The sequence below is a fragment of the Lacerta agilis genome, chromosome 1 (assembly GCF_009819535.1).
Source record: "Lacerta agilis isolate rLacAgi1 chromosome 1, rLacAgi1.pri, whole genome shotgun sequence".
In the NCBI taxonomy this organism is placed as follows: domain Eukaryota; kingdom Metazoa; phylum Chordata; class Lepidosauria; order Squamata; family Lacertidae; genus Lacerta; species Lacerta agilis.
The window spans coordinates 103,204,281-103,226,272 of record NC_046312.1 but is presented as its reverse complement, the minus strand read 5'-3'; the positions used below and the strand labels follow the sequence as shown (position 1 = coordinate 103,226,272).

The 21,992-nt window shown below is 44.1% G+C and overlaps 1 protein-coding gene and 1 long non-coding RNA gene across 2 annotated transcripts in view; one reads left to right on the top strand and one right to left on the bottom strand.

Moving 5' to 3' along the window:
* Positions 1–11,374, bottom strand: part of LOC117055630 — a 33,581-nt gene extending 22,207 nt beyond the window's left edge. The window contains exon 1 of the long non-coding RNA XR_004427662.1: positions 11,298–11,374. This is a non-coding gene — a long non-coding RNA (uncharacterized LOC117055630). The remainder of the gene's footprint in view (positions 1–11,297) is intronic.
* CYTIP (cytohesin 1 interacting protein) lies at positions 2,667–18,142 on the top strand. Its single transcript, XM_033165270.1, has 9 exons — positions 2,667–2,688; positions 3,186–3,401; positions 5,726–5,775; positions 7,285–7,339; positions 8,987–9,089; positions 9,724–9,817; positions 11,307–11,376; positions 14,284–14,350; positions 17,500–18,142. The coding sequence occupies exons 2-9, from the start codon at positions 3,243–3,245 to the stop codon at positions 17,964–17,966; spliced, it is 1,065 nt and encodes a 354-aa protein (XP_033021161.1). The 5' UTR covers positions 2,667–2,688; positions 3,186–3,242; the 3' UTR covers positions 17,967–18,142.
* The last annotated feature ends 3,850 nt before the right edge of the window (positions 18,143–21,992 follow it).

The window sequence follows — 21,992 nt, the reverse complement described above, 5'->3', positions numbered from 1 at the left end:
CAGGATTGCCTTCAGATGGCTTGGGGGTTGGATAACTCCATACCCTCCAGCAGTTTTTCCTTAGGGATATCATAAGGAAAAGCAGAACATTCTGGGATCAAAACAGAAACTGGGATGGCTTCTCTAAAGCAGAGACATCCCTGGGAAATAGGGACACTTGGAGGGTCTGGGTTTATGGGAGGTAAAGAAATAACTGCAAGTTCGGACATAGAATGAATGTGCCTCCCATCTGCAGCCAGGCTCCTTCCCTTCTCAATTGTCTTTGCACAGTTATCTTGCTGTTGTTCCTAGATCAAGTTTAGTGACATGATGCAACTGACATAAAGAAATAGTTTCTCCTGAAAACTATGATTCAGAAGAAATGCTACACTGGGTAATGGCCTTGTAAGAACTGATAAAAGTGTTGAAATTAGTTGGAAGTCCTAAAGTCTCTGTGCAGATGTTATCTCACCAGCCCCAAAGCACTGCTCAAAGAATATGCAGGTGCACTACTGCAAAAGAGTATTCTGAAGGGTGTCTGACCACAGATATCCTGAAGGCCAGACATTATCCACCCTTTACAGGAAACAAGATAGCAAATGAAACCCATCTTTCTCTTGCAAATGTATATACAGGAAACCAAAGAAGCAAAAAAGCACCGAGTTTTGGTTAAAGATGATTTAAACAAGCTAAGAAATCAGATTAAGTTGAAGTTATTTCTTAAGGGGTTGTGCCAACCCTGGTTTCTCAACATTTCAGGGGACTTCCACAGATAATGGTTCTTCATGCAAAAAACCCACATGTTTCAAGGTAGTTGTGGGGAATGCAGATGTCATCCTACAAGCTTATGTTGAGGGGGATATCATATTTTCTCAGTTCCCAAGCAGAAACAGCTAGTCTGTCACTGGGAAAATGTGATCACTCCATTATCTAGCACATTTAGTTCAAATATGTGAACTGTGTGGAGTATGGTTGCACTAGTATTACAAAGAGGGAGGAATAGCTAAACTTTTAGGGCTGTAATGTGTGTCTTGTATTTGAGGTGACCATTACAAACCACTGAGATTCATGCATCCAAATGTGAGTTTTGGGAACATCGCTAGTTGATTGGAAGAAGGGTGATGATAAGCTTGACTCACAAATTCATCTACAGGTAGGTAGCTATGTTGGTCTGCCATAGTCAAAACAAAATAAAAAAATAAAAAAATTCCTTCCAGTAGCACCTTAGAGACCAACTAAGTTTGTTCTTGGTATGAGCTTTCTGAAGAAGTGTGCATGCACACGAAAGCTCATACTAAGAACAAACTTAGTTGGTCTCTAAGGTGCTACTGGAAGGATTTTTTTATTTTTTTATTTTGTTTTCACAAATTCATCTTCATTGACATGTTTGCATCCCAAAATATAGTCCTCAGAAATCCCCAGAGAAAGACAAGCCTGATGGACTGGACAGTTGCTATGTAGTTTGTCTTGCCTATAGTCTTTTGGAATTCAGGAAGTTGAAGTAAATGAGAAGCACATATCCATGCATTCAGGTTGCAGCGGATAAAAACAACTGTGTTAAAGATTAATCCCCATCCCTGGGTTTATTGCATATAATGAAGCTGTGTTCAATTGACAATCCTGCACAAATATCATATTGACCCTATACAGTTGCGAGATAACGGCCCATTTCACAGGTAACACTAAGGATGGGTACACACCAGACATTTACAGTCATATGGGGTGTGTGTGTGTCTCAGGCCTGGAGGCCAAATGCAGCTCTCTGTCTAGACTTCAGGATGGTCTAGCACAGGAACACCCAACTCTCTAGAGACTGCAATCTACTCCCAGTATAATAAAACTGGCAGTGATCTACCCATTGTCATTGACCATTTTAGGGGGGGGGTGAGCAGAGTTGTTGAGTTTTTTGGGGGAAGAATTGACCAGAGTTGTTGAGCTGTTTTTAGGAGGGGATGACAAGAGTTCTTGAGCTTTTTTTAGGGACTGGGGCAAGAGTTATTCAGCTTACCCTCCTTTCACCGGTGACAGCGGTGGGACATAGCGCAGGGGGCGGGGGGCGTCGCAATTGACCAGGAGCACCAGGGCAATCTACCTGTCAATCACAGGCCACGGTTGGACATTGCTGGTCTAGCGCAACTCCCCTTACTGGCACTGATCTGCACCCTTCTTGAGTGCTTCTGCCAGACTGGAATATATCCTTGCACTCAGTGGTGGCGGGCGTTCTGTGTGACACCAAAATTTGGCACTCCTGGCATCTTGCACCTTCTGCTCTAACAAAATAGGAAATTCTTTCCAGTAGCACCTTAGAGACCAACTGAGTTTGTTCTTGGTATGAGCTTTCGTGTGCATGCACACTTCTTCAGATACCTTCTTCTGCTCTAAGTTATTGTTGCAGCACCCTCTTGACCCGGCACCCAGTGTGGTTGAACCAGTCATACTCCCCTAAAATCCGCCCCTGCTCTTATATTGCCTGTGTTTGCCTGGAAAGAGGAGCGTGTTGAGGATATGTAAAAAGCACTAGCCTACTGAGGAAAGGTGAAACGTCCTTTTGTTGCTCCTCCCACTTTTGGCTCTGGCTTCATTCATCTCTGGCATGTGGCCCTCTGAAAGCTGTCCAGAAGGGAATCTGGCCCTCAGTCTCTATAACTAGCTACACATCCCTGGGTAAGGTCTCCCACTACCACCACTTGAAGAATTACTGCTTTACATGTAAGTTATGGTTTTAATCTATTTATATTAACAAAAATATTATTAATCTGTCCTGTTCCGTGGGAAATGGGGAGTTAAAAAAAAACAAAATCCTAAACAAGCCTGAGAAAGCGGCAAACTCATCAAATCCAAGGACATTTATAGCCAGATGGTGTTTTAGACACAAACTATCAAGGGGGCATAGAAACTGCACGATAAAGAGTTGCTTCTGTTTGCATGCATCCAAGCAGTGTGTGTTCCTGGACGGGAGGGTGGGGGGTTGATAGTGTGTCGGGGGGGGGGAATAAGCAGATTGCTTTAATTGCAGGGACAAACTCTGGTAAGCTTAAAAAGAAACATTGAGTAACACTGACTGATCTGTAAGAAGAGATTTATGTAAACTGCACCTAAACCACAAGTCACATGGCCTTGTTCTCCTCTTCCCCCCACCCCAGTTTGTGTGTTTGCTACTTTTGCTCACAACTGAGGTTATGTTTTTAGTTTGCTTCCTTCCTCAGTCGCGCAAGGTTCCTTAAGCAATGCTAGCCTGTGAATGACTTCCAGTTGAATTCAAGATGTCCTTAAAGAGGCTCATTCAGCAGAACCGCAACGCCAACTGCGTGGGCTCAATTTACACCCAGTACTTGGACCCAATAGGTAACCCACCACTGGACAACAAGAGGAGCCAGTCATTCACAAATTCAATAGACACTTTGTCTAGGGACTACAAGCAGGTATGTTTCATTATTATTATTATTATTATTATTATTATTATTATTATTATTATTATATGAGGGTGGGTTACAACAATTTAAAAAGAGTGTTAAAAGCAGTTAAGTGTTCAAAAGAGTTTTAAAACCAGTTAAACCAAGTTACAGTCAAGAGAATGGGGTGGGGGAATATATCTATCAGAGGTATCAAGGATAAAGAGGGTTGCCTTCAGCACACCACAGAATTTTTGGTGATATGTCTTCCCTATGCTTCACATTTCTATTGCTGCTCTTGTTCATTCATTTCCAAGTTGGGCTAATGGGAAATAACGATGCAGAGGACTTGTTGTGTGGATTCAGGGCTGGTCCACACATGAGGCAAGGTGTGATTTTTATCAACCCTGCCCCATTCCTGATGTAGACCTTCACTCACCCCTTCTTCCCTGGTGGAGAGGAGAGCACCATTTTGTGGTTCGCCTCAGGTGCCAGAATGTCTTGGGCCAGCCCTGAATCGTCTATTGCAGGCACCCCCAAACTTGGCCCTCCAGATGTTTTGGGACTGCAACTCCCATCATCCCTGACCACTGGTCCTGTTAGCTAGGGATGATGGGAGTTGTAGTCCCAAAACACGTGGAGGGCCGAGTTTGGGTCTGTTGCTTTTAGAGTTGCAAACTTTCAACAGTCCTAGATGCTGTGCCTATATTATCCACCTGAATCACAGAAATTTAGCAGGTGAGGCTTTCCCACCATTTATCTCTATGCCACAGAAATCTACACCTATTCAATTTCCATGTCTTAGGCTACTGTTTTAGGGCTGGTCTGCCCATTAGGCAGGGGGAGGCAGCTGCCTCAGAGGCTCAGCCAGCTGATTTGGAGCTTTGTGACCAGGAAACAAAGGGTTATCTTTTTAATTCTACTCTGTGGGAGAGGTGCTTGTAATATTTTCTTCCTCAGATGCCAAAACAACTTGAGTACTAATATTAGGAAAGGAGGGTGATGTGGAAAGGAGGCTGCCATGTGCTGTCCCTCCTCAGGCCCTGGGCACAGAAGCAGGAATTAGGATTGGCACAGGCAATCCCAGTTGATTCTAAGGGATTATGACCAGGCATGGTCTGTAGTGCTTTGCTTGTGCTGTAGTTAAATCTTGACAGCAACCATAGGCATGGGCTTTGGGCCCAAGATCAATTCACCGTTCAAGCCACCTCTGTCAATAAGTTCCTTGGCTGCTTGCTAAATTGACTGAGGTGTGCCATACCTGGGACTCCTCTCAGTTGACAAATGTGCTGAGATGGATTATATTTTTAATCAAGAGAGGCTCTTGCTTTCCACTTTAGGGAGCTCAAATTTGTTCCTTCAAGCATAAATTGTTTAACTTCAGGCAATGGTGATGACTGGGTTGTTGATGTCTCTGAGTCAGGGCTGGCCCTAGGTATTTTGGCACAGTATCCAAAGCCAGTCAAGTTATTTTGGCACTTAAGGAAGAAAATCACGTAAGATCCTTTCCCCCTTCCCTGGAAGTAAAAGGGTTGTTGTTGTTGTTGTTGTATCAAATGGTGCCTTTGCCCTAAGAATGCACTTTCACTAGCACAAGACGAGACACCCCATTTCCCCTTGATCCCTTCTACCAATAGCACCCTCAAGTCTATGGCATACCCCATTCTGCTTCAGAGGGTCCACTATTCTTCAGAAGCAGATTCTGCAAAACAGGAGGAGTTGCACTGGGTAGGAGGAATCTTTGAAAATCCTGTGCCCTGCCTTGACCAAGCACAACCACTTCTGTTAGCAAAGAGTCACAACTGAAAGGCAACCCACGACTTACGATTTATTCACTTTCATGACATCCAAAATCAGTTGCCTGGGGCAGCAGCTTCACTTTGCCTAATGGTAGGGCCAGCACTCTTTGGAGAGATGCCTTTATCAACAGCTAGTAGCCATGACAGGTGCTTGAACCAGAGTCAGGATGCCACCCAACACCACCTGCTGGTGAGCAACCAGGAGAGAAGGGATACCGGTAGTTCCTTTTGCCCCACTTGAGTGATTCCTGGAAATAGCTGGTTGACCACTGTAGGATTTAGAGTGCAGATGGCCTTTGATCCAAGAGGGCCATTTTTAATGTTTGTTTATTCCTAAGCTGGGGGAAATCAAGAGGGTGTAACCGTCTTCATCATGCCCTGAATTTGAACTTTTGGAGTCACCTGCTTGGCACTGTTCAACGGACCCAGGTGGACTTTATTGATCATAATTCCTATTGACAGTTTTGCATATGTAAAGCTTTCATCTAGCATTTTGCTTTCTAGACACAAATGGATTTCTAATGCAACACCCTCCCTTCTCTCTTCTCCTTCCAGCTTGCTTTAAGTAGGACAATCTCTTCAGGTGATTCTGTTGGCCCTCAAAGGTAATAAAGGCATTGCTTTCTCTCTCTAAATATTAGTTCGTTACACTGCAACTAGAAATGCAATAATTGTGTGTGGAGGCCCAAGGCAGATATTGAAAGAGGAAGATGAAAGTGCGAAAAAAACTAATGAAATCCGTGGGCTGGAGAGTAGTGGAAAGTCTGAGCAATGCATACCTGCAGCCCATCCCTGAACCCAGTAGCTAATGCAACCACCATTGCATATTGCAGTGTGGCAATATTTCTTCTTTAAATGAAAGGTGGTATATACTTTCTTTCTTTCTTCTTCTTCTTCTTCTTCTTCTTCTGATATTGGGAATGGATTTGAAATCATTTCTCCAGTGCAGGGCTGGTCATTTCCCCTGTGCTACCAATTGGGTAAACAGAACGTCAGAGTGCAGAGGAACTCGGACATCACTTTGTATGTGATGCATTCCTTTCACTCAGTGGCCCAGACCACACAACCAAAATGGGAAGCCAAATATAGGGACAGAAAGGATTCATGCATATAGTATTGTGAGGGGTGAAGCAATTAGGCCAGGGGTCAGCAACCTTTTTCAGCTGTAGGCTGGTCCACCGTCCCTCAGACCATGTGGCGGGCCGGACTATATTTTGGAGGGGGGAAAATGAATGAATTCCTATGCCCCACAAATAATCCAGAGATGCATTTTAAATAAAAGGACACATTCTACCCATGTAAAAACACCCTGATTCCCAGACCGTCCGTGGGCTGGATTCAGAAGGCGATTGGGCCGCATCTGGCCCCCGGGCCTTAGGTTGCCTACGCCTGAATTAGGCGGTCATTTCACTATATGCCCAGCACAGAACTCAAAAGTGGGTTGAAATGATGCCATGCTGGAAAACGTGGAGGACAGCTGGGAGCTGGGAGGGAGGATGGATGGATGAGTCTATTTCTTATCCATGTCACTCTGGGATGTGTTTGTACATAAGTCCATTCATTCCCATTTCTGCTGCTTTAAAAAAAAACCCAAAACCCCACACCCAAATCTGCATGAAAATTTGTATTTTTGAATGAATTTAAAATGTATTTTATCCTAAACTTTTTAATATGCATTTCAGTACTTTGAAGCTGAAAATTGCATCACAGAATTCAGGGAAGTGTGAAATCGGAAGCATAACTGTGTACAGTTCTGCTTGTTAAGTCTGAGATGTGCAGATCTGGTCAGAGGATGGATTCCTCAAGTATCCTTAGCTGCAGGGGATGAGAGGCAATGGCACAGTTGCTTCCTTGTATGCTCAGCTTTGCACACATCCAGTCAATCCACATTCTCACAGTGACAGTTTGGTGATGTGTACAACATGTCCTGTAAACAATCCTGTCCACGTGATCTTTGGAGATGTGGGGAGATTTTAGATTTTTCATTGCACAGCACTTAAGAACTACTGATGCTTACGACGAACAGCACATTTATTCTAAATAAAGCCTTAAACATGTTATTCCCTTCCAATGGGTTATTGACTCTGTGTGTATCTCTCTCTCTCTCAATGCAGAAAGTCACTTAAAATCTTTAAAGAAGATAATGAAACATTTGGATTTGAAATGCAGGTGAGCCTTTAACACTATGAATGCAGGGAAATTAAAATGGGAGTTCTCAACCATTCTGGAGTGCTACTGCCATTCTCAGGTTAGCCCAAGCACACTCGTGTGTGCATGTGTGTGTGAACACTATGGGATACTGGCTCTCTCAAACCTGGAGCTGGTCCTGGTTTTTTCCTCAGCCTAACCTTCCACACAAAACTGTTGTGAGGACATATTGGGTAGAACCATGTATCCCGCTTAGAGGAAGGAGGGGACAAAAATACAAACAAACAAACAAACAAACAAACAAACAAACAAACAAACAGAAGTGCTTCTTCACTACCTTTAGAAAGAGAATTTTCATGGGGTTCTAAACTGCTCCTCATGGTTGTTACCCCATGTTGACTGGAATGGGGAGGTCTTTATTCCATGCTAAGCCAGCATTTCATAACTATGAAAGACCCAGTGTGGCCTACTGGTTAGAGTGCTGGACTAGGACCTGGGAGAGAAGGATTGAAATAGTCAGGAACTGCTCTACCTGTGTTGAAGATAAAATGAGGGCAGTGAAGAGCCATGCACCCTGACCCCCATTGGAAGAAACTTGGGATATAACTGTTGCAACAACAACAGCTATTTGCCATGCATTTCTTGGAGGAAGGTCTGGCTTCCTGTGAGAGCTCAGAAGATCTCACAGCACTGAATGCCTCCGAGTTCCTCTTCTTCCTTTCCCTTCACTTCCTTTTCCAATGCTATATTGTGAGGAATATCTGTTGTGGGCATTTAACCATTGGAGTGGGGAGTTGGTGTTGCAGGGCCAGCCCTGCCATTAGGAGCATCAGGCAGCTGATTTGGGGTGTCATGAAAGGACAGCAGATTGTTACTGTTCTATTTTTATTGCCAGGGAGGGGCAGAGATGCTTGTGAGATTTCCTGCTCGAGGTGCCAAAACCACTTGGTTGGTTGTGTCAGCAGCATTTGCTGCTCTGCCTCAGGCAGCAAAATGGCTTGAGCTAGCCTTGGGAGGGGACACTATTTCCCCTGGATATCCCATTTAGTCATTTTGACATGACCTGCTTAGGGCCAAAACAGTTACTTCAGTTTTGCTTCACATTCCCTTCATTTTGTTAGTTGCAGCCATTAGCTATGCCCAGGCAGGAGACCTAAGAAACATTGCTTTGGCTCTGACCAGATCTTTGATATTGTTATTTTATGTTGTGAACCACCCTGAGATCTACAGGTATAGGGTGGAACACAAATTTAATAAATAATGATAATAATAAAAATTGTCCCCCTGTTCTGTTGGGTGCTTGTTGAATTATCATACCTACCCACTGTCAGACTGTCTTACAGCTGTGTAACACAGTAGGGCCTTGGACACATAGTTTCTTTTGTAGTGCCATATGAGCAATTTATTCCTGATCTTCTTTAAATGTCTGGGAAGGAGAAGGACAGCCGTGTTGTTGGGTGGGAACACTGTTTGTTCCTGTTAGTTTTCCCCCCTTCCACTATTTATCTTTTAGAAAGAGGAAGCATTTGTTTCAGTGGTGCGTGGGAGAGTGAATGGGTGGGAGGATGCAGTTTGATGGGTACGTAAGCCAGTTTCGATATTACTTCAGTGAACTGGTGCTGCAAGATAAACCTTTTCCTGTTCTCAATGCTGTGTTTCTGTTCACAGACTCTTCGATTGCAGCACCACATCAGTCACTCCTTGGAAACTTGCACGTACATCTGCAAAGTTAAAGAAGGAAGCCCCGCCTCTCTTGCCGGACTCCAAAGTGGTAACTAGCCTTTTCCCCAACCCTAAAATTCACCCAAACAAAGTTCACTGCGGGGATGGGGGAAATATTCAGCCTGAGGACCACATTTCCTCACAGGCAACTTTCCAGGGGCCACACACCGGTAGAGTGTGTGTGTGTGTGTGTGTGTGTGTGTGGACGTAGACACAGACACCACAGACACACACACCCCTCTCGTCACACAGGTGAGCAAGAGGCACCAGAATTCAAGGATACATTCTAGTCAGATAAAATCTCTACAAGATGGCACAGAGTGAAGTCAGTGAGCAGTTTGGCCTGGACTATAGGAGCCAACTCCCAGGGGCAGAGGTGCCCTAACCCCCCCCCCCAAGTTGATGGGCACTGCCGTTCAAATGGTGTGCATGCACTGCATCATGTGATCGGTTATGTGTGGCAGGGCTTACCTGCCCCCCCATATTTTATTCAAGTTGGCACCTCTGGCCTGGACAGAGTCTTGAGGCCTGGGCATGGATGTGTGGACAGCCACAGTCAGACCCCGGGCCTGAGGTTTCCCACTCCTGGTTTACTGCTTCTCCCATTTGCTTTTTTTTTTTAGGATACAGAGGGAACAATGAATACACAGTCTCTAATTACGTCCGTTTTTTAATTACCATAGGTTATATTTTGACCAATATCAACGGAATGAGCACCGAAGGACTTGCTCATAAGCAAATGGTGGACTTGATCAAGTCATCAGGGAACTTTCTGAGGTAATCAAATGCCCTTCTGGCCCCAAGAGGACAAAAAGGGTTTTCTCATGGTTTGTTATTGCATTGATGTTTTGCACATGTTAAGGAAGGAATGAGGTTGCTTTGCCTAGGCTGGAATGCTTTGGCTAATAAGAGCAAGCGTACACCACTGTATGAAAGCAGAGAAATGGCCAAGGCCACATTCAATCTACAACAATGGGTAAAGACCACAAGAAACATTCCAGGATTCAGAACATTAGAGAGAGTATGCAGGCAGGTAGGCATTTGCCATCAAAAGCCAATGGTGCCCTCAGGGCAGAACTTTGGGGCAAAGATCCAGGGCCCCACTCAGCAGAATGAGCCCAAAATGCAGCAACAGAACTGGCTTACAATATACTGATGTATTTAATCTATTTAATAAACTTATGGACTATTCTTCGCATTGTGATCATAGAGGACTTTGCAGCATTTTAAATAAAGCAGCATTACTTAAAACAATAAAACACAATTAAAATGACAACAGATTTAAATCAAAACAGTGGGAACAGTAGAACAATCCAGATAAGTAAGAAAATTCAAAGCTGCTTAAGGAATCCCCTCCAAAGCCTAAGAGAGCAAGCATTTTATTAACACGGCAACAGAATTCCAACAATATTGTGGCCAGCCATACCTCCAGGAAGGAGGAATATCGTAGTCAGGGTGCCACTACAGAGAAGGCCCTCTTTCATGTCACACTACACAGCAAGTTGATGGGACAGTAAGCTGCACCTGCCAGTCTCAGAGCCTGAGTTGCCCGATAGTTGCAACACAGCCTAAAATTTGGCTGACATATGACAATCAGTTAAGGACTGTTACCCTATGGCTCCTTTGGGGCATATCAATGGGACAGAACTCAGAGGGGATGTAGGCTCTTCATCTTAATAAAAGAACACCTGTTTTCTCCTATGTCCCCTTCTCTTTCTCAATCACAACCCTGGAATATCTCTTTGCCCCCACTACTCAGGCACTATTTAATGGCATATGATCACAAATCACAAATTTGATCACAATGTCCTTTCACATTCTTAACCAGTAATACACGTTCTATTGGATTAGGCAAGAATCAGTGATGACATGAGCCCAAGTTTGCCTCCTCATCCACTTGAGCTGCCAGAAGTTAATAAGCTGGTTTTCATTTTATTTATTTATTTGTTGAATTTATATACCACCCTATACCCGGAGGTCTGGGAGGGGGGTGGTTTCACAGAACAAGATCAAAATATAAAACATTGATGTCTGCAAACGTTCATATTTGCCAGAGGCAAGTAACAGGGGATGGCTATTGCCATTCTCCTTGTGAGCATCAGCATAGCTTATATCTGGTAAGGGAGAAACAGCAAAGACTAGATGGAGCCACAGTCCAATGCAGGAAACACATGCCTGACATTTTAACTTGCATTCATATTAGCAGTATGAAATTTTATTAATAGTGGCAATAATAAATAATAATAATAATACTTACTGTTTGCAGGTTAGATACTGTGAATGAATCCTTGATAATGAAGCGGGTGGAACTGGAAACTAAGCTGCGGTTCTTGAAGGTACTGATTCTATATAGAGGATAGAAAGCATCAGTTTTAACCTTTATGCAGAAACCACCTGAAGATACATTTGTTCATTTAGGGGCTTATATCTTTGATTTTCTTCACAAAGTGAACTCAGAGTGGTTCAGATAGGGAACCATAATACGAGACATAAAAGCAAATTCAATATAAATACCGCCAAATCAATAACAGCAACAAAACCACATCTGCCATGCAAAGTAGCAACATTATAATCACAGCATCCAGGGAAACTAACCAGCCTTTTCTCTGTCCCACCTGAATCAGGAGAGCCAGCTGAGGGGCTAGGCAGGTGTTTTGAGGCAGTGATGAAATTCTTGAAAGAGGGAGGCATCATGTGTTCTAAGTTCTCAAGTCCAGAAGTGGGGGGACAGCCTGTTCTGGTCCACATGGGGTTGTCCTTCAAGATAACTCGGGAGCTTCAACTGGTCCAAAAGGCAGCAGCTGGAGTTACATTTAGAACGCATATAACCCCTGTTCTAAAACAGCTGCATTTGTTGCCGGCAGTTGGGTGATGTTATGGCCCTCAGCCTAATTTAATGCAGGTGAGGGGAGCTCAGAGGGAGAGCAGGAGGGGGGAAACATGGGGTGAGTTGGGGAAAATCTGAAATGGGTGAAGCAATGAAAGGAGATGGAGGAAGCCCTTTGTTGGAGATTAGTTCAGATCTTTGATCCTATCCTTCCCCTGGCAACTGGGGGGGGGGGAGGAGAGAGAAGGAGAGGAGGAGGAGGAGGAGAGAATGAGAAAGGGAAACAGAAAGGGATAAATAATGGCCCTGCCCACTTTTTACTCCAGCCTTGCCCACTGCTCCCAACAAATTACCCCCTTCCCCAAAGAATGCAGTCTCAACAGGTGGGGGCGGTGGAGAGGAGGAGGAAAGTTCCTTAGGGGGGGGACCCCATCTCTCTCTGATGGCTATTACACTAATACTAGCATAATGAAGAGCACCTGCCCTAGACACTGTTTTTTTGGGATGAGGAAGACAGAAAATGGGCCTGAACGTAATGCTGCATGTCTTCAGTTATTAAAAGAACGCAAAATTATTAAATCTTTTATTGCCGGTTTTGACTCATTTTGCAATGTGATTAATGAGCAGCCAGCTTTTCTGCTTGCTGGAAAGGACTTAGTACAGGCAGCAGCTCAAGCAGAATGGCATCCGTTCAGCTTTCCTTGGGCTCTGTGCCTGCAGCTTAAGCCAGGAAAGTACATTTCAGCCCCCAAATATTTATATTTGGAGAGGGGAGTCAGCAAGCATCATGTGATTCCACCTAGCTCCTGATGACTAGAAAGCCCCACTTTGCAGAGTTTTTAACAACATAACTCCTTGTCTAATTCATGATAGAACAACACCCAGTAGAAACAGTAGCCTTGTTCGGATTTTCAGTTGCACAGATACTGAACCACCAAAGGAAAAAGCAGAATTGTGTCCACTGGCCTTGCTGCTCCTTCTCCTCCATCACACTTTCAGTGGAAGGGCTGAACATAGTGGAAAGTTGCACACATACCATTGTACAGGCTCCTCTGCATTAACTGGAGACCTGATCACGTAGGTTTCCTAGTCACTTGAAGCACCTATGCACTTATAATTGAACATTCCCATCTCAGGAAATTAAACCATTATCCTTAACATAGAGGTCATGAATTATTGTCCCTGATTCGGAGTTAAACTTATTTCACCTTCCCTTCTACTCATTGGGCGTGAAATCCTGGCAGCAACAGGGTTAAAGGGTTCTTCAGCTGCACAATGGGGCCTTCATCTTGATTAAGCCGTTAGCCGCTGCTGTGAAATTCCCATAAATCATCGCCGCAACCATGCTGCCAATATCCAGCACAGAATATGAGGGAAAGTTCCTTTCACTCTGCTGCTGTTCTACTCTGGTACAAAATCTTGAAACCAAAGGAGGAAACGTGGGAAGGCCACTGGCCTAGCCAAACTGGTTACATAACCCCAAAGCTACCACCTGAGCTTGACCTCCAGATGACACCAAATCCTGGGATGGTAGCAAGCGCCTTGATTAAAGCAGCTAAGGAGGAAAGGGACTCCTGCCATCCAGCCTAGAAAGAGCTAGCAAAATGTGCTTGAACCGCAGAGCCAAACATTTTCATTGCTGTGATTAATGAGAGAGCACAGTGGTTGATTATTATGAAGCCTGGCAAACTAGGAAGAATGCTGTCTTGTCACTTATCCAAAACTTGGATAAACTCCCTGGTGATGATCTTTCTCTCTCTTGGAAGGAAAGCTTTAGGAAACGCACTGGGATTTAAGGAAAGGGATTGGAGTTTAAAGGAAGTGCAATACATACATTTGCAGTAATCTATGATATACAGTACAGAATGTCACTGCTCAGCTGTTCTAGGGGAAAGTGAGATGGGATTATGCGTCCCAATAAGAACATAAAGAGATCCTTTTGGATAAGACCCATCTAAGTCCCATTTCATGGTCATTTCTCTTAGACTCTGATGTTTCCCTTGGGGATTTTTCAACTCCCCAGGTGTGTGACCAGTAAGCAAATTTCAAAATCTGAATACCCAAAGTCCATCATGACCCCCGTTCGCACAATAACTTGAATATGCATTATTTGCTCCCTCCCCCTCCCAAAAAACCACCATTTACTTTAATTAGTGTCCAACTGACTCTAATGCCTTTTTTTGGGGGGGGGGTTTGAAATACTGATTTAAAACAAAACAAAACAGGAAAAAGGCAACATGAGAAAGAGGGACAAAAAACTAAACTGCATTTAAAAACAAATACAAATCCCTCAGACACAGCTGGACCAATTCAGAGAAAATCACTGGACACGTTTGTCACAATCACAATGGGGTCGTGAGTGTATAAATAAAGTGCCGTGCCCCAAATTGCAGTGATCTCTGCTTGCCTTTTACAGAAAACCCTGCAAGAAAAATTGCTGGAGTTCCAGTCACTGTGCTTACGAGAACACCACCTTGCTGATGGTAAGGCTGAATTTCCTATGATAGAATATAAGAATGCATAACCACCCCAGTTTCCTCTGCAAAAAATGATGTGAACACTAGCGAGTCAATGAGTTTCCTGAGCTTCAGATTTTGGTTTGCTTTTGTTCTCTCCTGCAGATAAAAGGTTTGGGAGAAGCTGTATAGAAGAACACCGGCCACAGCATAAATTGCCATGATAAGTCTTCAATTCCCCCAAAGAATTCTGGGAGCTGCAGCCTGTTAAGTGTGCTGGGAGTTGTTAAGCAGCCCCTGCTCCCTTCTCAGAGCTACCCTGTGAAGATAAATTGATTGTTGAACCGCTCTGCGAAGTGTAGCTCTGAGAGGGGAATAGGGGTCTCATACCAACATTCAGCACACCCTTATCAAGCTACAGCTCCCAGAATTCTTCGTAGGAAGCTATTACTATTTAAATTCATATGATAATACTTTAAATATATGGTGTGAATGTGGCCATATGACACTGACTGTACACCTTTGGCTGGCATTAAAACATTTGCCTGACTCGTGCATACAGTAGTCTTTAGCATGAAGTTTCTGCTTTTAGGAAATTGCATTTTAAACACTGCAAACGAAGCTTTTCACCTTGCTGATCCAGCCGATTTGTTTTTAATTGTATTTTTATTTATTTATTTACCTTTACATTTTATTTCTTACTGTTGCTATTTTGTTTTTAATCTGCACTGTAGACTGCCTGGGGGTAGATATTTATGAAGGGCCATATATAAATGCCTTAAATATACATACATGAATTTTGTATCCACTTGTTATTGGTATTTCAAGGCTGCTGTGAGTCACACCGGAGAAAGTAGAATCCCCCAGTGTCTTAATAAACAGCCTTTACTTATTATTTATTTAATTTCTATACTGCCCTTTATCCAAGGATCACAGGACAGATTACAGTATAAAAACACAATATTATTTGTATTATGTGATACAAGTGTAATCAAATTTTGGCCCCAAAATAGAAGGTCACATGAATTTGTCTCATCTCTAAACTGAAGGTAAGGGAAACTTGGAAGGTAGAGAGGAGATCTGGGACCTCCACAGAGACCTGGAAACAACAAAGAGTTTAAGTGATGTAGGTTAGGGAGAGAGATGGTGAATGGAGCTACTGAGCTCCATTGCTGGGTAGAGATTTAAATCCAATTCTTGTCAGCCCTAGCTTGATGCTCTTAGTGCAGGGGCTGTTAACCTGTGGCCCTCCAGATACTGTTGACTATAGCTCCCCTGATCTCTGACCACTGGCCATGTTGACTGGGGCTGATGAAAGTTGGTGCCCCACACCATTTGGAAGGTCATCAGTTTGCCATCGCTGCTCTGACCATTATACTACACCAGCTCTCAGGCCGGCTAAGTAAAAAATAGAACTTAACATTTGTATAGCATAGGGGTGAGGAACATTCCCCCTTTGAGCAACCTTCCAGAGGTTGGCAGGGCCAGGGGCAAATGTGGAGCCACTGTGGTGTGCTGGACTAGGACCTAGGTGGTCAGGGTTTGAATCATCACTCAGCTATGGGTGACCTTGGGCCAGTCACAATGTCTCAGCTTAACCTACCTCACGGGGTTGTTGTGAGGAGAAAATGGGGAGAACCACAGAGCTCCTCAGAGGAAAAGGTGGTATATAAATGTAAGAAAGGAGGAGAAGAAAGAGCAATGAGGGTGAATACCTCTGTGGAGTTGGCTAGTTCCTCCATGCATGCATTGCTCACACACCCCAAGCAAGCAAGAGGCGTTATCAGAGTTCAAGGACACATTCTAGTCAGGCAAAAACACTTGGGTGTGAAGCAGGGTAAGGGGTTTAGCTTGGCAAGAATTCCAAGAAAGTCCAGAGAGACTTGGAGGGCCAGATTTGGCCCCTGGACTTGAGGTTCCCCATTCCTAGCATAGCATGTTTGAGTACTCAAAAGAATTTACCATGCATTTTTTAGTTGTAATCCTTACAGCGACTCTGCAAGGTTAAGTTACAGGTAGGTAGCCATGTTGGTCTGCCATAGTCAAAGCAATACCTGAAGAAGTGTGCATGCACACGAAAGCTCATACCAAGAACAAACTTAGTTGGTCTCTAAGGTGCTACTGGAAGGAATTTTTTTATTTTATTTTGTTCTGCAAGGTTAAGCTGTTATTATTCTCCTCCTCCCTGCAGATGGCAGAGAGACTTGCCTAAGGCTCCCTGATAAGTTCATGGCAGATACAATTCATAGCTCAGTCTCGCCTACCACTACACTTCACCAGCTTTCACATTCACACAATGTGCACCAGTTAGAATGCAGAAGTGAAACAATCCCTGCCCCTGCCCACTGGGGAGCTTATCGTGTCATCTGAGAGCTAGCAATGGGTGGATCTGTCAATTTCGGTTTCATTCAATTTTGCATCCCCCCCAATCTTAATTTCATATCTTGACATTTCTGAACCAGTTTGCAGTTTTTTTAAAAAAGAAAAAGTCCTAATGGAAATTCACCAGCATTTTAGTCCCATTTCTCCTAATCTGCATAACTGTATGCAATTTTGCCTTACACATTTTTGTAAAGCAATTCCTGCCCCCAAAATAATAATTCAATTTTGTATGTTCTTTTCAGTAATATGTGCATCTAATGCACACTTTACTATGGTATATGGATTTTTGTACACCTTACTTGGCTGGAAAACTGCATTGCAAAATTCAGGAAAGTGTGAATTTTGAAAGATGGCTGTGTTTTGGTTCTCATGTTGTTTCAGAGTGTGAATTAGGAATGGTCACCTTTAAATGAAAACTGAATGTAATTTCTCCCCCATTCCAAAGTGAGAGCTCCAATTATATTTCAGCAAGGCCAGTACATTTAGTACCGTGGAACCTTGGGTTATGTACCGTCCTCCTTACGAATGCTTTGGGTTACGAGCTCCACTAACCTGGAAGTAGGTGTTCTGGGTAGCGAACTTTGCCCCAGGATGCGAGTGGAAGTCGTGTGCCAGCAGTGCGGCAGCAGCAGGAGGCCCCATTAGCAAAAGCGCGCCTCAGGTTAAGAATGGTTTTGGGTTAAGAACGGACCTCCGGAATGAATTAAGTTCGTAAACTGAGGTACCACTGTATATTATCCCAGCTTGTGCATTTTGAGGTATGTAATGCATGTTCTCTTCTGTCTCTTTCTTAGGGGAAATGTGCTCCCCACTTGAATTTGTGGGAATGGAAGAATCTAACTTATTTGGCGAGTATGCTGGATCAGGGTCAGCTTTGGCAAACAAACCCCGATTTCCCAGCGAAAGCAGCTGTTTAAGCCGCCTGAGCTCAATGACTGTGGACAGTGAGGACAGCTTCTACCAAGCCTGTGATTCTGAGGATCCTGCTAGTGGGACTTTTAGCCGGCAGTCAAGCACAGAAGATGACTGCTTCCTCTCAAGGGACAGTGATGTTGCCTTTGTGAAGAGTTCTCTGAGAAGGCACAGAAGCATCAGTGTGACTAGCAACGGGTCGGCATCTCCCTCTTGGGATGGAAGCAACGTCTCAAACATATTTGGGACCCTCCCGCGGAAAAGCCGAAAGGGAAGTGTTCGAAAGAGGCTGCTGAAATTCATCCCTGGCCTTTACCGAGCTGTAGAAGAGGAAGAAAGCCGTGTCTGACAACAACTGAAGTGGGCTAGGAACCTGCATCCTTCAGTGAATATCTGGGCAACAACCTGCAGCTTTCAAACCATTCAGACACAAGTGCAGGTCCTACGTCAGGGACAAAATACAATTCCCATCATCCCTGATCACTGGCCATGCTGGCAGAGGCTAATGGGAACTGGAGTCTAAAGGCCAAAGATTTCCCCATCCCTAACATTGTACAGTGGTGCCCCGCTAGACGAAAATAATTCGTTCTGCGAATTTTTTCTTCTAGCGGTTTTTTCGTCTAGCGAAGCGGCAATGACAGCCGCGCTCTGCTAAACGAAAAAGAAAGACGAAAAATTTTCGTCTTGCGAAGCAGCCCCTTAGACTTTTTCGTCTTGCGGAGCAGCTTCCGCTAGACGAATGCCGTTCGTCTAGCGAGTTTTTCGTCTAGCGAGGCATTCGTCTAGCGGGGCACCACTGTACCTGCACTTCATTCAGTGAAAAGTCCATGGAGGTGAAGGGAACACTTGAGATCGAGAGACTTGTTTTTTCCTGAAATAGTTTCAAGACATACACACACACACACATGGCATTTTGGGGTGAAGGGCAGGAGGGTGGATGGCTGTTTTCAAGTTACATTTGTACATTGTGGGTCAGACATGGCAACTGCTAGGAACTAAGTGTCATGATGGTCCTTTCCCAAGTCTTACTAGCTGCTAACAAGAAAATTAGGCATATTTATTATCTAGGTAATCAAACAAAGGCCCATTCACAAGTTTGGCTCTACCAGCACATTTCCTTCACAGTTATTAAGGGTTCACAGCTGCCCATGCTTGTTTTCTTGTCCCTTTCTGATCACATGGAAAAAGTAAGCCATGAACCAGAAGTATATGTGTGTGCTGCTTTGCAGGAGTACAGCAATTCCTGTGATTTGAGGAGCCTTAAGAAGCAAAGCAAAACTGTTATAAACATGAGAATTGATGCAATCTTGTGAACCAGCATACAAGTATATTTAGAATTATTTCTTGCATGTATGTGCAAAGAAGATTTGGCAGCATTAATGAACTGGGTTCAAAGAGCTATACCCTTCAGATGTAACTGCACTCCCTGTTCATGTTCTTTGATGTACGGTGTGTGTTCCAGAAGAGAAAAAGACCAAGTGCTTTAAAACAGTTTCCCCCCTTTTTTGTAAATATAGTTCAAATTGTATTTCTTGTGTATATATTTGAATATCAGTTTTTAAGAATGTAGTGGTTGATATTTGCATATCAAAAAACAAACTGAAAGGTGGTCACCAAATGGTAAATATTGGGATATGGACATCAGAAGTTGTTGGGGGGCGGTGGCGGTGGTGGTGGTGGGAGGGGTTAAAAACTCAAACATGCTAAAAAATTAAAATACTAAATTTTCAAGGTCCACATTGGGGCGGAAAACGGAGTTTCGAGATTCTGATTTTGATGATGGCTGGTTTTAAACAGGCATGCATAGCTCAACCTCGAGTCAAATAGGTCTGGTCAGGGGCCAACACCTAGATGGCAAATGTCCTGGAAACTCTGAACTCTCTAAAGCAGGGGTGTCCAAACTTTTCCAAAGAGGGCCAGATTTGATGAAGTATTTTCTCCCGGGACATATACTGCCACTGGGGCCTGTTTAAATTGACCGGTGGGTCAAATTACGCCTCCGAAACAGACTTTGGACATGCCTGCTCTAAAGGAAGATAGGAAGGATAGACAATGGAGTAGCAAAATATAGCAACGAACAAAGCTGCAATTCTGAGCATGTTTACCCGGGAGTAAACTAGACCCCATCAGTGTATATGTAAAGTTAGGATTCCCCCACAGTGTTCATCACCTTACCGTTCCCATTGAACCACATTAGCCATTTTGCACAGTTACTTTGGAGAGAGTTCAGTTCCAATCAGCGCCCTCTATGCTTCTTCCTCCCCTACTGTACTCAAGCAGAGTGAACTTAAAAATAAAAAAAACATTTAGAGGATGTGGTCAGGGCCCCTTACTTATGAATCCTGGAACTGCCTGCTAGCAGCTGTCTTTCATGACGTGGCCTGAAGGGAGGAGGATGTGGCAACCATGCAGAAGCTAAGCATGTTTGGATCTCACCAGGGTCTGGGTGAGAGACTGTCTGGCAACTTTCTGCCTGCCGCCTTTGAGATCCATGTTGGAAGAGATGCAGCAAGATATAAACGTATCAAATTAATAAGCAAAACATCTTGACTGCAAGGAGCCAGAGTACTAAGTACTCTGCTGATAAAGCAGATGAACCACCTGCTCGCAAATAATTTTGTATATTTTAAATTGGGGGCTTAACAATAAATTAGACAGGCACTGCCCCTTCTGAGTTTCAGACACCTAGTTAAAACTGCTCTATTTCAGGAGGTCTGTGAACCCTAAATGCTTTACACATTTTAAAGAAGGATTTTCAATTCTTGAGGTTTTAAATTTTGGAGGTTTGATTTATGTCTTAAAATTTTGTATGCTGTAAGTTTTATTGTGAGACCAAATTGTGAAAAGCGGGATATCATTTTTTAAAATAAATAATAAATACAGTGGTACCTCGGGTTTAAGAACTTAATTCGTTCTGGAGGTCTGTTCTTAACCTGAGGTACCACTTTAGCTAATGGGGCCTCCCGCTGCTGCTCCATTTCTGTTCTCATCCTGAAGCAAAGTTCTTAACCTGTAGACTATTTCTGGGTTAGCGGAGTCTGTAACCTGAAGCGTCTATAACCCGAGGTACCACTATGTGGGGAAGCAAATTTCTGCATGTCCATTCCCAGCACACACAAAGGGGAGGGGGGAGGGGGGGCAGTAATATGCGGTTCCCTTTACTGTACTGATCTACCACTCCAATAATCTGTTTGGGGGGTGCCAGATGCCAGATTTGGTGCCCCTTCCTTAACCTTTCTGGAAAAAGTTTGTGCTGCTTGGGCAGACTTTGGTTTTTCAAATTTCAGCAGTGCCCTGTGTGAGCCCAAAATTCAGCGCCCTCGCCTCTTGCCTTCTATTCTGCATGCGCGCTATGCCCTGAGGCGTACCCTCTTGGCTCAGTGCCCAGTGCATGGGAACAAGTTGTACTGCCCTAAATCTGCCTCTGCCAACTGCTCTGTGGGTTGGAATGGCCTCCTGAGCCTTATTCCAGTGAACAACCCAGAGCCCACTGGCACCAGTGGCGTGCGCACACTGGGGGTCATTTTTATGCTGTAGACTTAATAGTATTGCACCTCCCCCCCCCCGCTTCAGATTGTAATGTAGTTAACTTACAGGCCAGGCCTGTTCCTGCATTTGGAGGCCTTGTTGCTCATTCTGCTGAGGAATGACTGGCCTATTACCACCCAGTGAGATGTGAGGGAAAATGACTTCCTTACCTGTAGCCAAGCTTCTTAGCTGCAGTATCAGATACAAACTATGTGCTACCCTCTCCAGACATTGCTGGACTACAGTGCTCATAATCCCTCACCATTGCTCAAACTAGCTAGGGCTGATGGGAGTTGTAGTCCAACAACATCTGGAGGTCACTACATCGGCTACATGTGCATTTGGACAAACAACTTGGCTAGGACCTCTATGCTGGCTCTATTGTACACATTTGTGCCACAAGGTTACTAAGGTACTATGGTGGTGCCCTGTGATACCACACACATATACAGACCCATTTGTCAGAATTTACTGCAGTTCCCTACTGAGGGTGGAAGAGCCAAGAGCTAATATCACCACATGAGGTTGACCCACAGTCTCTGCCCATGCAAAACTCTCGAGGCGGGTGGGCTTTTAGGTTGTGTGGTTTAAAAATAAATGAGGTGAGTTATTCTGTGGGAGGATACCGGTACTTCCATTTTCTCTACAGCTGCAGGTTTAATATAGCATGGGAGAGAGGAAGTGTTTTTCTGTCATGCCACTATGCTAACATCAGCTGTTGCCACAGTAACGTCAACCTTACCGCAACCAGCAGTGCTGACGTAGGGGGGCAACGGTCTGCCAGTTGCCTTTGAGGAAAAGACCTCTGGGTGAAAAGGACTTCTGGGTAGTTGTTGTACCACCTCCA

Coding starts and splice junctions, on each gene's coding strand:
- CYTIP (XM_033165270.1), top strand. CDS start 3,243: ATGTCCTTAAAGAGGCTCATTCAGCAGAACCGCAACGCCAACTGCGTG. Junction 7,340..8,986: donor CATTTGGATTTGAAATGCAG/GTGAGCCTTTAA, acceptor TTCTGTTCACAG/ACTCTTCGATTGCAGCACCA. Junction 9,818..11,306: donor TCATCAGGGAACTTTCTGAG/GTAATCAAATGC, acceptor TACTGTTTGCAG/GTTAGATACTGTGAATGAAT.